Source organism: Trypanosoma theileri, assembly GCF_002087225.1.
Source record: "Trypanosoma theileri isolate Edinburgh chromosome Unknown TM35_Tth_67_V1, whole genome shotgun sequence".
NCBI classification, from domain to species: Eukaryota; Euglenozoa; class Kinetoplastea; order Trypanosomatida; family Trypanosomatidae; genus Trypanosoma; species Trypanosoma theileri.
In genome coordinates, this window is record NW_021639909.1 from 1,617 (window position 1) to 19,197 (window position 17,581).

Here is a 17,581-nt window from a genome sequence, read left to right on the forward strand (position 1 = left end):
AGAAACCCAACAACTTAATGTATGCAATACAGCACAATAACCTCAGTAAGAGTACAAACAAAAAAAAAAGCCCACACTAACAAATGTATCAAAAGAGGCTCAATGCCCCAGAAAACCACAAGCAAACAAAAAGATATTGACCATTAACCCCATTTACACAGTAAACATAGAAATATACACCACCTATGGGTATAAGTCTATATATGTGTGTATACGCAATTATAAATATAAATTCATCTCTTATTATTATTTCTTTCTCTCACAACAAAAAAGCAATTCATCAACATCACAGTGCAAGCCCAGGTGCACACACAGAGAGTCTCCAAGAACACACACAATGGAACAGCAATAATAATAATTATAGGATAAACACACGTAGAGAGCAAAAAGACACACAAAACACATTAACATTAAGAGAGAAAAAGAAAAAAGAAATCCCAACAGGTGGAAGATTAGTTAGACTGTAGTAGGGATGCATGCAAAAAAAAAGAAAACAAATGATGACCTGAGTCACACCACACCACCACAATCAGCACACAAGAATACAGGCCAGTGTAACCACAATCAGTAGTGGTACACGCACCCACACAGAACTGCTGCTGTCTGCATCACCCTTCTTGTTGTTTGTGGATTCAGGAGGAAGTGTTGTGGTAGTGGTAGTGGTGGTGGTGGTGGTGGTTGAATCAGCATTGCCATTCCGCTGTGAACCTTCTGTGCCAGTCGTACCTGCAGCTGCAGTAGTCTGATTACTGGAGTTACTGTCACCACCTTCATTTGCACTTTCCGGCTGAGTTTGTAGGTTAGTGTTGTTGGAACCACTGTCTCCAGATGATGTCGTTGCCTGTCCTTCTGTGGTTGACGTATTTTCTGGACCTTCACTTCCTGATGGTACACTGCCATTATCTTTGTTCACACGATTATCAGCTGGGGAGGATGTAGAAGAACGAGAAGAGTTTGGTTGTAAAGAGGTTCTACCTTTTTGCAACTCTGACTGTTCATCGGTATGCTCTGATGCATCCTCGGGTATATCCTGACCTTGTGTTTGGACTACATTCGGTTGTTTATGAAGTAGATCTCCTTGTGGTGGTGGTTGTTGTTGTTGATGAGTAGGAATAATACAAGGACGTTCAGGGGTACCAGAAACACCTGAATTGCACTCCGAAGAACCATCACCACCATGTGCGGGTATTCGCTGATGATTTGGGCTAACTTCCTCACATCCAGAAGCACCAGGGCAATTAGAACGATTAATTCCATGCTCCGCATCAGGAAGAGTACAATTACCAGGAGTACCAGGAATGCACTCAGAACCACCATCATCAGGTCCAGGTTTAGCACCAGAAGTATTACATTCACCAGAAGAAACAGTTTTACCACGAGTATCACCTTTAGTGCACTGACCAACAGGAAGAACTTTGTCAACTTTCTTACATTCCTCAGGAACTTCAGGTGGATCACCACTGCAATTAGGAGTACCTTGAAGAAGAATCTTTGTCTCACTCTCCGTATCAGGGACTTGGTCGGAAAGATCGGCGGCAGGCACTTCTTCAGCGAGGACGTGCACACACGCACATGAGAGCAGGAGAGCGAGGATATACAGCACGTAGCGCATCATTATTATTACAATACTTCTTGCAGTAGTCTTACTTCAATCATTTACACACAAGAAAACCAGATAGAAAAACAGAAACAAATAGAATCAATGAAAAAAAAACACATGATAAGAACACATACCAAATCAAAGAACAGATAACAATTAAAGCAGAAGCACACACATTGCAGAAAGCTGCAACCATAACTCATATAATACCCAAATAAAAGAACAACCCACACAGTACCCAATAACAAAGAGATAACCCCAATTAACCCCTCAAAAGAAAAATAAAAGAAATTAAAGAGTACAACCATAAAAAGTAGACAGCATAGAAATACATCAAAATGCCTCTTCTGGTCGAATAAAGCCCAATTACAAATATATATGTGTATTCCTTATTATTGTTTCTCCCCACAAAACACTCTAACACACAACAATGCAGGAAAAAGCACACATCGCCCAAGCAAAGAAAAGGTGAACAAAAACACAAATTAAGAACAGGACCAACTGAACAAAAATAACTCACAGACCACTGGGTATGATGGTGTGTTCAAGCACATAAGAATACAAATTGTATTTACTACTAGTTGTCCCTTTGCTATTATAAAACAGATTACCAAAAACCGTGCAGGACAAAAGCACAGACTGACCCACGCACACTAAAGCAAATAAAAAGATATTAACCATTAGCCCAACTTACCCCAAGTAAACACAGAAATACACCAACTATGGGTATAAGTCTATATGTATTTGTATGTATATGCAATTATAAATATAAATTCATCTGTTATTATTATTTCCTTCTTCCTTTCACCATAAAAAGCAATTTATAATCATCATTACAGTGCAAGCTCATAGACACACACAGATAGTCTCCAAGAACACACACACACACACAATGGAGTAGCAATAATAATTATTATAGGATAAACACAGAGAGCAAAAACACACACAAAACAATAACAATAACATTAAGAAACAAAAAAAGAAAAGATAACTCCAAACAGGGGAAGCTTAGTTAGACTGTAGGGGTGTATGCAAAAAAGAAAAAAAGAAAACAAAGGATGATCTGAGTCACACCACCACACCACCACAATCAGCACACAAGAATACAGGCCAGTGTCACCACAATCAGTAGTGGTACACGCACCCACACAGAACTGCTGATACTGCTGCTGCTGTCTGCATCACCCTTCTTGTTGTTTGTGAGTTCAGGAGGAAGTGTTGTTGTTGTAGTAGTAGTAGTAGTAGTGGTTGTATTTCCTGCAACACCTGTAGTGTTTGTATACTCATTCTGTGAACCAGTGTCATCACTCCCAGAAGATGTTCCTCCGGTATTCTCTATAACTGAACTGCTGGAAGTGTCAGAAGGAGAAGAAGGTTGTGTGACGGTAGCTTCTTGTGGTTGTGTATTGCCCTGCGCATCACTTGTGCCTTGTGTACCATTACCCGTCTGAATACTCTGTTCGTTTCCAGGTGTTTGCACATTATCCGAACCATTGGGGTTTTCTGAGTTACCAGGGCTTACTGTTGCTGGTTCACTGTCAGAGTGCTCTCTGCTCCCTTCTACAGCAGCTTCTTCACGGCTTACTCGTTCTTCCACACCTCGCGAAACTTGTTCATCATCTCCTTCTTTCTTTTCTCCCATCAGTGGAGATGAATTCTCTCTATTTTCTACAAGGGAACCACCCCGATCACCAGGCGAACCATTAGATGAACCTCTAGACGTAGATGTAGTACCGTGACCAGGTATCTCTGAATTTGGACCTGGAGGAGATCTACTGTGATCATCTGCTTGGTTTCCACTTAATGAACGTTCTTGAGACGACCCCAGCGTGGTGTTTGGTTTGCAAGCTTTCTCCGTCGTTTTACCTTCGGCACCACATGTTTCCATAGTTTCTTCTTGCGCACTTTTTAAATGAGTACCATCATCCTGGGTCTGTACAGTAGCACCATCAACTCCAGTAGCATCACCTCCTTCAGCGGCTAACACACATCCGCAGACACAACAGAATGAGAGAACCAACACACAGAGCACGTGCCTCATTGGTATCTGAACAGCTGTTGTTATTATTATCTGGTGGCACTACTCTGAGCAATAAAAAAAAGAGAAAACAAACACCAACAAAAGGAAATCATTGCTCCACATCAAGAAATATATATAAGCACACATAGAAAACAAACATAAATCCACAACAATCACTCAGAAAGTGTCCAATTAAAGAAACAAAACACACAATACCCAATGCTAAACAGAAACTCTCAATAAGCCCGCAAGAGAAACAATGATTTAATAAATTATACGTACGACCAAACAAGAGAAGAAAATACACCAAACTATAGCTCTTCATTCGTTGGTCAACATAGCAAAACATTACTTTCTGTGTAACAGTTATTATTATTTTCCTATTCTGAACAAAACAGAATACCAAAACGGTGCAGGGCAAAAGCACAACGCCCCAACAAACCACGCAAGCAAAAAACAAAGGTATTAATCATTAGCCCAATTTATCCAGTAAACACAGAAATATACACCAACTATGGGTGTAACTCTATATACGTATATACGCAATTATAAATATAAATTCATCTGTTATTATTATTTCCTTTTTCCCACTGCAAAAAGCAGTTCATCATCACAGTGCAAGCCCAGGTGCACACACACACAGAGAGAGTCTCCAAGAACACACACACAATGAAGTAGCAATAATAATTATAGGATAAACACACACAAAACACATTAACATTAAGAAACAAAAAGAAAAGAAATCCCAACAGATGGAAAGATTAGTTAGACTGTAGGGATGTATGCAAAAGAAGAAAAAGAAAACAAAGGATGACCTGAGTCATACCACCACACCACCACCACAATCTAGCACACAAGAATACAAGCCAGTGTAACCACAATCAGTAGTGGCAGACGCACCCACACAGAACTGTTGATACTGCTGCTGCTGTCTGCATCACCCTTCTTGTTGTTTGTGAGTTCAGGAGGAAGTGTAGTAGTAGTAGTAGTAGTAGTAGTAGTAGTAGTGGTGGTTGACTCACTCTCTGCAGGTTTTGCAACATTAGTTCCATTCTCTGCCTGATTATTATGGGTAACATCTGTGGTTGTGTTGCTGGGAGAAACGTCACTTGTACTCTGAGTTGTGGGAGCAGAAGAGTCATGTCCATTTTTAGTTCCTTGCACATTTGCTTGTGTGGTCTGCGGGTTTTGTGTATCACGTGATTCTGTTTGTGAAGGTTGAGATTCCTGTTCGCTTAATACCCTTTCTGTTTCTGGTGTAGAACCAGGTACTTGCAAAGGAGAGTCTCGTGCACTTTCTTGACCAGTGGATTGTGAATGGTTCTCCTTAACAGATGTCTCTTGTCTCTGATCTTCTTTTTCGTCCCCAGTACCCATATTGTGAGAGACAACGTGTTCACCGTTTTTGATTCTTTGTGAATCGACTTGATTCGCAGCAAGTCCCTGTTCTTGAGAAGACGAAGTAGAAGGAAGTAAGCTACCAAGGTGGCTACCTGCTTGCCGCGATGTAGAACCTGGTGGTTCCTCTGGATTAAGAGAAGGATGGGAAGAACTAACAGTTTTCTCTGGTAATGAATCCTCTGACTGTTTCCTACGCTCCGTTTCTGCAGGTTGTCCAGTATTCACATCCTCCGCCTTGCATTCATTCTTCCCACATACCATCAATGAATAATACTCATCCAACTTCTCAGGAATGAGTTCAAACGCAGGAATAGCACGATGAACAAGAGAAGGAACACCAACAGTAGAAGGAACACCAACAGTAGAAGGTTTAGGATTATCAGCCCATACCAACCCACAAGCACAACAAAGTGTAAGAGTTAGTAAAATGAACATGTAGCACCTCACCATTACAGTCATTGTCATTGCTGCTGATTGTTTTACTTCAATAAACTAATACAAGAAAGAGGACCACAAGGGAAGAATTGAGATAGAAACAAACAAACACCAATACAACAAGTACTCACAGTGGTATAGAGAGAGAAGCAGCAACTTTACAGTAAAGCAACAAAAAGTAATATTCCTCTTGCATGTATAATATGTACCCTTAATAGAAAAAAAAAAAGAGAAAAGACCTCACAATACCCAAATAAGAGAGAGAGCCAAACACACACACAATACCCCATGGCTCTAGTTTATGTATATTAAATTACTGCACACACACATCTGTGTACTAGCAAGAGATGTATACCGTCAGTGAGCAGAACAGCCCAGTTTTCTGCAAACACACACAACGGGAAAAGCAAGTAATGAAATTATTAAAAAAAGAACACACACACATAAAAGTAAAAGAAAAAGAAAAGAAATTCCAATTAAAAGAGAAAGCTGATAAACAGATTATTAATTTCATTCACCCATGGGGATGTACGCAATTATGATTATGTTAGTATTAACCATTTTTATTATTATTATTTGTTCTCAGATGAGTCCCACCGTTCAGTACACGGTAGCGGAGAACAACACAGCCACAATCATCAACGGTGCTGCAGTGCACATCCACACAGGACTGAGACTGCTGTCAGCATTGGGTCTGTTCTTCTGCACTGCGGATGCGATTGTGGTTAACCCTCCGTTGGGTACAGTAGATGGAGTGGTGGTTGGTGTATCAGTGACATTGCTCTCGGGGCTCTGTGGAGTAGTGGAATTGGTTCCTTGTGAGTCTGGTATAGCAGTCAAATCAACAGTTGCAGGTGTTTGCTGGGTAAGATTAGAGTCGGCGGATGTACTGTTATCAGCTGCGTCTGTGCCAGAGGTACTGCTACCTGTATTCTCTTTAGTGGAAGATGATGAAATTGTGCTGGTCTCTGCAGGTGCACTCGCAGAAGAACTCGTTGCAGATATAGGTTTTGCAGGTATAGTCATTATATCTGGTGTATCCAATGGTTTTTCAACAGATTGGGGTTCAGTTACCGTAGCCTTTTCTGAGCTTTCACCACTCCCCTTGGCAACAGTACCACTGGTTTGAAGACGAGGTCCACTCACTCCAGCAATTTCATCAGTTGAATCACCTTTCTGTTGTTGTTGTGTACGTAGTACCTCCTGGTCAATTGGCTCTGGTTTACTGGGAGTCCCATTCCTAAATTCTTTCCAAATCGAACAGTTTATTCCTTCAACTGTATGATTAGGGGCTTTCTTACACTTGTAATACTTTTCAATTTTTTTACCTTCTTCGCTCATACCAGTACCCAACTGTGACCAACTAACATCACCAGCAGCCCCCACCAACTTGTCATATTCCACCTTATCATTCCAAGAAGAATCAAGATCCTCATGGGCTACCCCTCCTTCAGAAGAAGAACTACTAGCAGCAGCCGTCATGGTATACCAGTAGGCGCAGCACATCACAACGGCCAACACACACATCACACGGCGCATTATCATCATACCTCTTCTTTTTCTTGTTCTTGTCTTCCTTGTCACTTGAGATCGCAGATCTATGCAGGGAGTGTGGAAGAGAGAAAAAAGAAGTGAAAGTGATACATACACAGTGGATGCAGTGCACAAATACTCACAGTGGAAAAGAGATAAGCAGTAACAGCACAGTAAAGCAACAAAAAGGAATAACTCGCTTGTAGTGATAATATGTACCCCTTAATAGAAAAAAGAAGAAAAAAGAAAAGAAAACACAACACAATACCCAAATAAGAGAGAGCCAAACACACACACAATACCCCATGGCTCTAGTTTATGTACTAAATTACTGCGCACACACATCTGTGTGTACTAGCAAGAGATGTATACCGTCAGTGAGCAGAACAGCCCAGTTTTCTGCACACACGTACAACGGGAAAAGCAAGTAATGGAATTATTAGAAAAAAGAACACACACATATAAAAGTGGAAGAAAAGAAAAGAAAAACAAATTAAAAGAGAAAGCTAGTAAACAGATTATTAGTTCATTCATTCACCCATGGGGGATGCACGCAATTATGATTGTGTTAGTTTTACCATTATTATTATTTGTCCTCAGATGAGTCCTACCGTTCAGTACACGGCAACGGAGAACAACACAACCATAATCAACAGCGGTGCTGTAGTACGCATCCACACAGGACTGACACTGCTGTCAGCATTAGCCTTTTTCCTCTGTACAGTGGAAGCGATGGTGCTGATCTCTACATCTGTTAGAGGAGATGGCGTTGTGGTTGGCGGTTCACTGTTAATGTTGGTGATGTTCGGCGAATCAGCATTGCCATTCGCTTTTGAACCTCCTGTAGCAGTCGTATCTGAAGCTACAAGAGAATGCTCTGTAGGATTACCGTTGTCATTTGTGCTTTTACCAGCTTTCATATGGGATGCTTCTTCCGTATCATTTGTAGGTGGAATGGGTTCCTGGTTTGGAACTTGTGTTGTATTAGAACTCGTTCCTGTTTCAGATTTACTTCCTGCAGGGTCGTCGATAATAGGAGGTGTTTTTGTTTTGCCGTCTTCCTCCACCTGAGATACTCTGTTGTCTTGGTGTCCGGTTTCTTGATCATGTGGACCTCCGCTGCCACTTTGTCCATTATTAGAGTGCGGAGAGAGAACAGTAATTTCTTCCTTGTTACCAATAGCACTTGAAGGAGACTGATTTTCTGACTGACCTGGTTGTATGGAAAGTTTACCAGTTTTTAGTTCCTCAGCGGACAGTACCGTATTCTCTCTCCCGTTCTCATGAGAATTACTTCTTTGATCACCATTGATGCCTGTTGTAGTTTCTCCTTCACCTGCTGCATGTCCATCTGAACCTGCAGAAGGTCGTTGAAGTGTACCCAGTGCATCACGGGTCTCAGTTACTCTAGAGGATGTTTGTTGCTTAACACGCTGTGAACGTTCACTTTGCCATTTCGTTCTATCATTTAAAAACTCTGTGCAATCCATATTTCTGTTTTCTTTGTGCCCATTCGTACACTCCATGATTGAACTAATAGGTTCTCCATCCCACGGGGAATACAAGCCCTCAATATCATTCGGCTTCGGTGCCACTTCAGCAGCAGCAGCCATGGTATACCCGCAGGTGCAGCACAGCACAACGGCCAACACACACATCACACGGTTCATCTTCATCATCATGAGAGAGACAATAGTTTGGATTGCGTAAAAACACTGATCTAGAAAGAAAGACAATCAACAAGCAAAATAAAAAAAAAATAACTGAAGTATCAAACATGTTAGGACACACAAATCGATTACCACTATGGATATTCACATCGTGAAAAGTAAAACCTACCAGTTACAGAATGAAATACAGCGCAAATAACCTCATTAAAAGTAAAAACAAAAAAGAAGCCCACACTCAGAAATATCTCAAAAAAGGCTGAACCACCCAGCAAAATCATCAAACAAACAAAGAAACAAAGATTAACCATTAGCCCAATTTACACAGTAAACACAGAAATATAACAACAACTATGGGTGTAAGTCTATATATGTGTGTATATACGCAATTATAATTATAAATATTTATCTGTTATCATTATTTCATTTTTCCCATTGCAAAAAACAGTTCATCATTATCATCATTACAGTGCAAGCCCAGGCACACACACAGAGAGATTCTCCAAGAACACACACACACACAATGGAGTAGCAATAATAATTATTATAGGATAAACACACAGATAGCAAAAACACACAAAACACACATTAACATTAAGAAACAAAAAGAAGAGAAATTACCAACAGGTGGAAGATGAGTTAGACTTTAGGGATGCACGCAAGAAAAGAAAAAAGAAAACAAAGGATGACCTGAGTCACACCACCACCACCACTAGCACAATCAGCACACAAGAATACAGGCCAGTGTAACCACAATCAGTAGTGGTACACGCACCCACACAGAACTGCTGATACTGCTGCTGCTGTCTGCATCACCCTTCTTGTTGTTTGTGAGTTCAGGTGGAAGTGTTGTTGTTGTGGTGGTGTCTGTATTTACCATGTCACCTGTATTTCCTGTTGATTCAATTCCTTCAGGTGTACTGCCATTCTCAGCATTTGTCGACTCAGCTGCACTCTGTGGTTGAACCGTTAGTAGAAGGTTGTTCTGCTGTTCCATTTGCATTTCCCACACTTCCTCCAGCTTGCCTTTCACTTGCAGACACAGCACCACTTCCCTTAATATCAGGAGAATCAGAAGTAGGACCAGGAGAGGGAGCAGCAGCACTGGGAGGACCCTGTGGGCTTTGTACACCACTGTCCGTCTCAGTCCTTTGTGAGACCGCTGGTAGTCCTTGTGTGTCTGCACTATCACCTTTTATTCCTCCAGTAGATCCACTTGTAGTAGTGGAAGTACGACAATTTTGATTAGAAGCCTCAGGAGCAGCAGCAGAGCATTCAGCTTCACCAGGGGTACCAGGAACAGGATCAGGCGGTACTTTTTTTTCAGGAACAACTTCTTTTGGTGCTGGTTGTGATACAGAAGGACAAGTACCAATGGTAGTAGTTTCAGTGTGACCACCAGTGCAATTAGGATAAAGTTGGGCCTCAGGAGCTCCTTGAAGAATAATCTTTCTCTCACTCTCCGTATCAGGGACTTGGTCGGAAAGATCGGCGGCAGGCACTTCTTCAGCGAGGACGTGCACACACGCACATGAGAGCAGGAGAGCGNGTGGTGGTGGTGGTGGTTGATTCCTCTTCAGTGGGTGGAGTGGGTGGGTCAGAGTCTGTGCTCGCTGAGTTATTGGCATCACCTGTACCACTGTTTGATTGAGAATCCTGTGTGCCTGTTGTCGGTTTATTCGTGGCACTGTTTTCATGAGTGGCTGCATCAAGTGAAGTGGATTCAAGAGAAGAATCGGATCGTTGTTCATTTTGATTTCCAGGTGTCCCTCCAGGTTGGGTGTTGTCAACAGAATTAGCTTCTTCTCCAGTTGACCGGTCGTTATTAGCCAATCCTTGGTCAACTTGAGTACGCCGACTCTCACCAGAGATATAGTTATCGTTTCTACCTTGACCGTTTCCCTCAGCGGTTTTGGTTTGTGCCTGATCTTTATCATGGGTGTCTTTCTTGTTTTCTTTCACCTCCACCTTGGTTTGCACAACCACGTTTTGTACTTCTGGATTCACATTACCTTTCGCCCCGAGACCACTTTCCCCAGAGAGATTCCTGCCACCATCTGGACCTTTTGGTCCACCTTCTAATTTTCCTTCTGTACCGAGATCGCCTGTAAGAGTATCAACGCGTGGACCAGCAACACCAGTACCACAATTACTGTCGGTAGTATCTGAAGGAGCCCCATTAGGACCAGGAGGACAAGCACCAACAGAAGCAGCTTTAGCAGAAGCAGCAGCAGTACCGGTAGGATCAAGACCTTGACCAAGAGGCTGAGCAGAAAGATCTTCAGCCAACGCACAAACACTTGCCACCATTAGTAACAAAGCCAGAAAACACAATATACGGTGCAGCAGCATCATTTCAGCACGAATTTCTTTTATCGTTCGCTGTAATCCAACTAAACAAAGAAGAAAAGGAACAAATAAGAGAAACAACAAGTCAAAAAAGTAGGTACAAACAAACACTATATGATAAAGAAAACGAAAAAAAGAAAAACAGAAAGAAACACAAAAAATCACCAACGGGATAACCAGTAAAGAATCAAATAACGAGTTACCATATAAAATCCCCAATCAAAAGAAAAACAAAGCACAAATTACAAGCATAACCAAATACCACAACACATAAAGAAAAACATAATTACACCTTCCATGGTCATGTATACGCAATTATAAATATAAATATCAGTTACCGTTTTTTCTTTTTTTTTCATAAAGCAAACCATAACCAACATGGCGCAGGACAAAACACACAATGCCCCAGCAAACCACAAGCAAACAAACAGTTATTAACCATTAGCCCAATTTACCCAGTAAGCACAGAAATATACACAACTATGGGTGTAAGTCTATATGTGTGCATATACGCAATTATAAATATAAATTCATCTGTTATTATTATTTCCTTTTTTCCACTGAAAAAAGCAGTTCATCCTTATCTTTACAGTGCAAGCCCAGGTGCACACACACAGAGAGAGTCTCCAAGAACACACACACAATGGAGTAGCAATAATAATTATTATAGGATAAACATAGAGAGCAAAAACACACAAAACACACATTAATATTAAGAAACAGAAAGAAATCCCAACAGGTGGAAGATTAGTTAGACTGTAGGGATGTACGCAAAAAAAGAAAAAGAAAAAAAGGATGACCTGAGTCACACCACCACCATCACAATCAGCACACAAGAATACAGGCCAGTGTAACCACAATCAGTAGTGATACACGCACCCACACAGAACTGCTGATACTGCTGCTGCTGTCTGCATCACCCTTCTTTTTGTTTGTGAGTTCAGGAGAAAGTGTTGTTGTTGTTGTGGTGGTGGTTTCTGTATTTCCCACATCAGATGGGTTACTTTGAGATTCATCCTCTGGAGAAGTAGTGCCATTTCCAGCGTTTGCAGTATCAGAACTACTGGCATTATTTATCTCTGAAGTTGTGGGAGAAGAAGGTTGCGTTGCCTCAGCATTCGCATTATCTGCTGCACCTTCACCTGCTGCACTGCTGCCGCTGACTCCAGGTTGACTGTCGCCTTTAGCCGGAGCAGCACTCTCCTCAGCAGAAGAAGAAGAAGCAGCAGGTGGAGCAGGTGCCTCAGGATGATCAGAAGAAGAACCACCATTAGAACCACCACCAGTTCGATTCACAATAGCACCAGAACCAGAGTGTTCACTAGATTGATCTAGACCCTCTTGTTGACCTTTAGCGGTTTCTTTTGGTGGATTATTTGCTGGATCCTTTGGTGAAGTTGGAGCCGGTTCCTTTGGTGTAGTTGGAGCCGGTTCCTTTGGTGTAGTTGGGGAAGAAATAGGTTGTGCGGATGTACTTGATGTTTCTAACGAACCTTCTGCATCCCCATCAGGACGGGGTCCAGTTCCCACAGGACTGTCTGGGCCTCTAACATTCTCAGATGATTCTCTCTCCGCTGGTTCTTTATGTGCCTGGTCTTGTAATTCCACTTCCACGCGTACTTGTTGTTGTTCATGTTGATCAACGAGATTGGGTTTTGATTGAAGTGAAGGCATCGGTTTTTTCGTAATCGACTTACGTGCTTTCCAATCCGAACACTTTATTCCTTCAACCACATGATTGGGGGTACCCTCATTCTTTGTACACTCCTCTGCAAGCTTCTTTTCCCTATACTTAGTGCTTGTGTCTCCAAGAAAATCATCCCACTCCGACTCAGCAGCAACCGTCATGGTATACCCGCAGGCACAGCACAGCACAACGACCAACACACACATCACACGGCGCATCATCATCATTCCTCTTCTTTTTCTTGTTCTTGTTGTTATCCTCCTTCTCACTTGAGTTCACAGGTCTAATGGATGGAGTGTGGAAAAGAGAAAAAAGAAGGAAGAGAAAACACAGAAGCAAAAGTACACCACTATTACTCCACACACACATACACATATGGAATCTACCANACCCACACAGAACTGCTGATACTGCTGCTGCTGTCTGCATCACCCTTCTTGTTGTTTGTGAGTTCAGGAGGAAGTGTTGTTGTTCTGGTGGTGGTGGTATCTGCATTTCCCACACTTTCGAGGTTGCTTGTTGATTCTCCCCCTGAAGATGTTGTACCATCTTCATTCGATGCAGGATTAGAACCAGCATCACTCGCTGTTGCTGTATCGTTAGGAGAAGATGGAGGTTGTGATGTTTCACTTACATTTCCTTCCCTGTTGCTGCTGATTCCAGTGTTAGGTTCACTTGCAGTTGTCTCCGGTCTCGTAGCAGAATCAGTAGGTGCAGCAGCCTCTTGTTCTCCTCGAGTTTCCTGGTCAGCTTGAGCACCAGCCCGACCTGCTTCACCAGCAGCCCCTATACTTGGTGCACTAACACCAAGTTCAGCATCTTGACCATGTGAAGCCTCAGCAGGGTCTTCCGCTTTAAGCGGACCCTTTTGTAATGTTGTTTCTTTGGGACACTTAGCATTAGCTGTATCACCATCAGGACAAGTAGTAGCACCAGCACCAGCACGACCCTGTTCACCTCTTTCACTAGCAGGAGCAGAAGGTGGATCAGGATTATGATCTTCCACTTCAGCTTGAGTACAACTACGACCACCAGTAGAATCAGAAGGACTAGAAGAACAAGACGTATTAGCAATCTCAGAAGGACAATTAACGTCCCTTTCCACTCCCTCAGGACAAGAAGCTTTACCAGAACCCTGAGTACCTTTTGGAACGGCAGGACCTTCAGGACCTGGGGAACCTGAACCACCTCTATCACCGTCTTCCCCTCCAGCTTGTCCAGTAGAAGCAGACACGTCCGTCGCCACCCACACAGAAGACATGATCAACAGCAAAACAACAGAAAACAACACACGACACAACATTATCACCAGAAGAAAATAATGCTTCTTGATTTGGAAAACTTAACTACGAAATAAAGAGACAAATAAGAACAAAAAAACAATTATAACACAGTCCAAAATACGAATAAAGCAACACAAAACAAAAAAGTCAAAACACATTAGAAAACGTTAAAAGAGGAATACATAAAACCACATACACCCAAGCAAAAGGAAAAAACAGAACTTAAGAGCACAAAACACACAATCCAGCAAACGTTGCTTATGTTTAAGTTAAGATGCAATGGATACTATATTTGTCTGTTACTGTCTTATTTTTCCAATGACTCACCATCATCATTGCCGCAGGGCAAAAAACAGTATGACCCGCCAACCCACGAGCAAATAAAAAAAACAGATATTAAACAATTAGCCCAATTATCCAAGTAAATACACAGAAAAATACACCAACTATGGGTGTAAGTCTATATGTGTGTATATACGCAATTATAAATATAAATTCATCGGTTATTATTATTTCATTTTCCCACTACAAAAAACAGTTCATCATTATCATCATCACAGTGCAAGCCCAGGTGCACACACACAGAGAGAGTCTCCAACAACACACACACAAAATGGAGTAGCAATAATAATAATTATAGGATAAACACAGAGAGAGCAAAAACACACAAAACACAATATCATTAAGAAACAAAAAAGAGAAATTCCAACATGTGGAAGATTAGTTAGACTGTAGTGTGGATGCATGCAAAAAAGAAAAAAACAAAGGATGACCTGAGTCACACCACCACCACCATCACAATCAGCACACAAGAATACAGGCCAGTGTAACCACAATCAGTAGTGGTACACGCACCCACACAGAACTGCTGATACTGCTGCTGCTGTCTGCATCACCCTTCTTGTTGTTTGTAGTCTCAGGAGGAAGTGTTGTTGTTGTTGTTGTGGTGGTGGTGGTGGATTGCTCATTACGGGTTGTTTCACTCTCTGCAGTGTTCGCAGCAACATTAGTTCCATTATCAGCCGGATTATTTTGAGCATCAGCTGTGGCCGAAGTGCTGTGTGAAGTGTCACCTGTATTGGGAGTTGTGCCAGTGGATGGTTCTTGCCCTTCAGCAGTTCCTGACGTTGTTGTGTTTGTGTTCTCTGTGTTTTGTGAATCAGTGGATTCTGTTTGTGATTGAGATGTGAGGTCGCTTAATGGCTTTCCATTTTCGTGTAATCCAGATTCTTGTACAGAAGATGCTTCACCTGGTGCTGCTTCTTGTGATGGTTTTAATGCCTCCTGCTTGTTATTTCCCAGTTGTTTCTGTCTTTCCCCTTCTTCTTCGTTAACATGAGAATCACTTTGTTCGTGGGAATTGTGTGTTTGTAAACTGTCTTTGTTTCCCTCAGGAGGAGCCTTACCACCCGACGAAGGAGCTTTGTGAGATTCAGGAAGACTTGATTTAACTTCTTCTTCAGGAGAATGGGATCGAGAAGCAGCAACGACACTCTCGAGGCCATTAGTTAGTGCTGAAGTATCACTTTCAAGGTTCTGTTTTACTTGTGGAAGACCTTTACCCTCTTTCAAGTGACCATCACCACCAGCAACACCGTCTCCTATTGAAGCTGACTGCTCTTCTAAAGCTTGTTGTAATTGCAAAGATTCTTTATTAGAATCTTCCTGTGGCGGACAATCAGTCTGGTCAGCCGTACACGTTGGGCTACGTTCAAGGGAATCCTGCGTCTCCAAAGTGTGATGATCATCAGTGTTTTGCAGAGTTTCAAGTGCATGACTTGGATCACTCGCCGCAGCCGTCAAAGACAAACAAACAATGATCAGAAACAAGAACAGCAAACACAAAGTACGACAGACTAGCTTCATGGCAAAAAATATTTTTTGCTGTTTTAGGTATCTCAAATGAAAAAATAAAAGGAAAAAAAAACATAAGAGAGAGAAATTATGGAATATATTACAAGAAAAACACAAACCACAAAAAAAAGGCATCAGTGTAAGCAAGTACTAGTCGAATAAAGGGACAAACGCACACACACCCAAGCAAATTGAAGAAAACAAATGTGAACAGGAACAAGCGAGACATCAAACATACGAACCAGAGAACTATGGGTGTGCTTGAGTTCATCAACAATTCTAAACGTAAATACGCAACTGTTATTTATTCCTCCCTCAGAAGAAAGCAGAATATCATAACGGTGCAGTGCAAAGCACACACAATGACCCAGCCAACAACACAAGGAAACAAAGAGATATTAACAATTAGCCCAATTTACCCAGTAAACACAGAAATACACCAACTATGGGTATAAGTCTATATATGTGTATATACGCAATTATAAATATAAATTCATCTGTTATTATTATTATTTCCTTTTCCCAGTGTAAAAAGGCAGTTCATCATTATCACAGTGCAAGCCCAGGTGCACACACACAGAGAGTCTCCAACAACACACACACACACACACACACAATGGAGTAGCAATAATAATTATAGGATAAACACAGAGAGTAAAAACACACACAAAAACAATATCATTAACATTAAGAAACAAAAAAAAAGAGATATACCAACAGGTGAAAGATTAGTTAGACTGTAGTGTGGATGCATGCAAAAAAGAAAAAAGAAAACAAAGGATGACCTGAGTCACACCATCACACCACCACAATCAGCACACAAGAATACAGGCCAGTGTAACACAATCAGTAGTGGTACACGCACCCACACAGAACTGCTGATACTGCTGCTGCTGTCTGCATCACCCTTCTTGTTGTTTGTGAGTTCAGGAGGAAGTGTTGTTGTTGTCGTGGTGGTAGTGGTAGTTGTGGTTAAGGTTGATTCCTCATTAGTTGGGTTACTTGATGACTCACTCCCTTCAGGTGCAGTGCCATTGTCAGCGTTTTTATGATCAGATTCATTATTCCCCTCAGTTTCCTGTGGTGAAGGTGTAGCATTGGCTTCAGTAGTTGTTGGTAAAGAAGATTCTGTTGGTGCACCATCATTCGTAGTTGTACTTCCACTTGATACACTCTGATTGTCTGTATTCTTTTCATGGTTCTCCTGTGTGGTTTTAGGCAATGTTTCCTCTGTCTGTGGAAGGGAGGTCTGTGAAACTTCAGAGTTCTCTTCAGGAGTACTGACAGATTGCAGTGCTGGAGGCCTTTCAAGTTTCTTTATTTCCTCCTCTGTTATTCCACCCTGTAGAGGACCAGTTGCACCCGTGCTTGCCAAGTCCCTCACTTCCATATCAGTTCTACTCTGATCATTCTGCCTGACAGCAGGAATAGTAACCTTCGCTGAGGCACTGAGAGATCCATTGGTCAGTTCAGCTGAGGCCGCAGGCTGTGGATGTGCTGCTGCTGGTAGTGGTGGTTGATCACCAGGAGGAACACCAGGAAGAGGATAAGCAGCAGGAACTTCTTCCTCCTCATCTCCTTTTTCTTTCTCTTCATGGTGAACATCACCTGCAGACTGTGCCAATTCGTGCCCCTTTCCTCTACCACTATCATCATCTGCAGCTTCTTCAGTTTCTTGACGTTCACCACTCCCAGTTGGATGAACACCACCCTCAGGAGCTAAACTAACTGCAGGATCATTAGCCAACACCA

General features: G+C 41.9%; 10 protein-coding genes across 10 annotated transcripts; all 10 read right to left on the reverse strand.

Moving 5' to 3' along the window:
• Positions 1-529: 529 nt before the first annotated feature.
• Positions 530-1,615, reverse strand: TM35_000671000 (uncharacterized protein; the record flags this gene model as incomplete). The annotated part of the gene is made up of 1 exon (XM_029031120.1): positions 530-1,615. The coding sequence occupies one exon, from the start codon at positions 1,613-1,615 to the stop codon at positions 530-532; it is 1,086 nt and encodes a 361-aa protein (XP_028877560.1).
• Positions 1,616-2,690: 1,075 nt separating this feature from the next.
• TM35_000671010 (uncharacterized protein) lies at positions 2,691-3,641 on the reverse strand (the record flags this gene model as incomplete). The annotated part of the gene is made up of 1 exon (XM_029031121.1): positions 2,691-3,641. The coding sequence occupies one exon, from the start codon at positions 3,639-3,641 to the stop codon at positions 2,691-2,693; it is 951 nt and encodes a 316-aa protein (XP_028877561.1).
• An 825-nt stretch (positions 3,642-4,466) lies between these two features.
• Positions 4,467-5,486, reverse strand: TM35_000671020 (uncharacterized protein; the record flags this gene model as incomplete). Its single annotated transcript, XM_029031122.1, has 1 exon — positions 4,467-5,486. The coding sequence occupies one exon, from the start codon at positions 5,484-5,486 to the stop codon at positions 4,467-4,469; it is 1,020 nt and encodes a 339-aa protein (XP_028877562.1).
• Positions 5,487-6,056: 570 nt separating this feature from the next.
• On the reverse strand, positions 6,057-6,995 carry TM35_000671030 (uncharacterized protein; the record flags this gene model as incomplete). Its single annotated transcript, XM_029031123.1, has 1 exon — positions 6,057-6,995. One exon carries the CDS (start codon positions 6,993-6,995, stop codon positions 6,057-6,059), a length of 939 nt encoding a protein of 312 aa, XP_028877563.1.
• A 608-nt stretch (positions 6,996-7,603) lies between these two features.
• On the reverse strand, positions 7,604-8,671 carry TM35_000671040 (uncharacterized protein; the record flags this gene model as incomplete). The annotated part of the gene is made up of 1 exon (XM_029031124.1): positions 7,604-8,671. The coding sequence occupies one exon, from the start codon at positions 8,669-8,671 to the stop codon at positions 7,604-7,606; it is 1,068 nt and encodes a 355-aa protein (XP_028877564.1).
• Positions 8,672-9,600: 929 nt separating this feature from the next.
• On the reverse strand, positions 9,601-10,593 carry TM35_000671050 (uncharacterized protein; the record flags this gene model as incomplete). The annotated part of the gene is made up of 1 exon (XM_029031125.1): positions 9,601-10,593. The coding sequence occupies one exon, from the start codon at positions 10,591-10,593 to the stop codon at positions 9,601-9,603; it is 993 nt and encodes a 330-aa protein (XP_028877565.1).
• Positions 10,594-11,830: 1,237 nt separating this feature from the next.
• On the reverse strand, positions 11,831-12,919 carry TM35_000671060 (uncharacterized protein; the record flags this gene model as incomplete). The annotated part of the gene is made up of 1 exon (XM_029031126.1): positions 11,831-12,919. The coding sequence occupies one exon, from the start codon at positions 12,917-12,919 to the stop codon at positions 11,831-11,833; it is 1,089 nt and encodes a 362-aa protein (XP_028877566.1).
• Positions 12,920-13,074: 155 nt separating this feature from the next.
• TM35_000671070 (uncharacterized protein) lies at positions 13,075-13,953 on the reverse strand (the record flags this gene model as incomplete). Its single annotated transcript, XM_029031127.1, has 1 exon — positions 13,075-13,953. The coding sequence occupies one exon, from the start codon at positions 13,951-13,953 to the stop codon at positions 13,075-13,077; it is 879 nt and encodes a 292-aa protein (XP_028877567.1).
• Positions 13,954-14,776: 823 nt separating this feature from the next.
• Positions 14,777-15,841, reverse strand: TM35_000671080 (uncharacterized protein; the record flags this gene model as incomplete). The annotated part of the gene is made up of 1 exon (XM_029031128.1): positions 14,777-15,841. The coding sequence occupies one exon, from the start codon at positions 15,839-15,841 to the stop codon at positions 14,777-14,779; it is 1,065 nt and encodes a 354-aa protein (XP_028877568.1).
• A 778-nt stretch (positions 15,842-16,619) lies between these two features.
• On the reverse strand, positions 16,620-17,579 carry TM35_000671090 (uncharacterized protein; the record flags this gene model as incomplete). The annotated part of the gene is made up of 1 exon (XM_029031129.1): positions 16,620-17,579. A coding segment is annotated over one exon (960 nt), but the record flags the coding sequence as incomplete, so codon positions are not given.
• Positions 17,580-17,581: the final 2 nt, after the last annotated feature.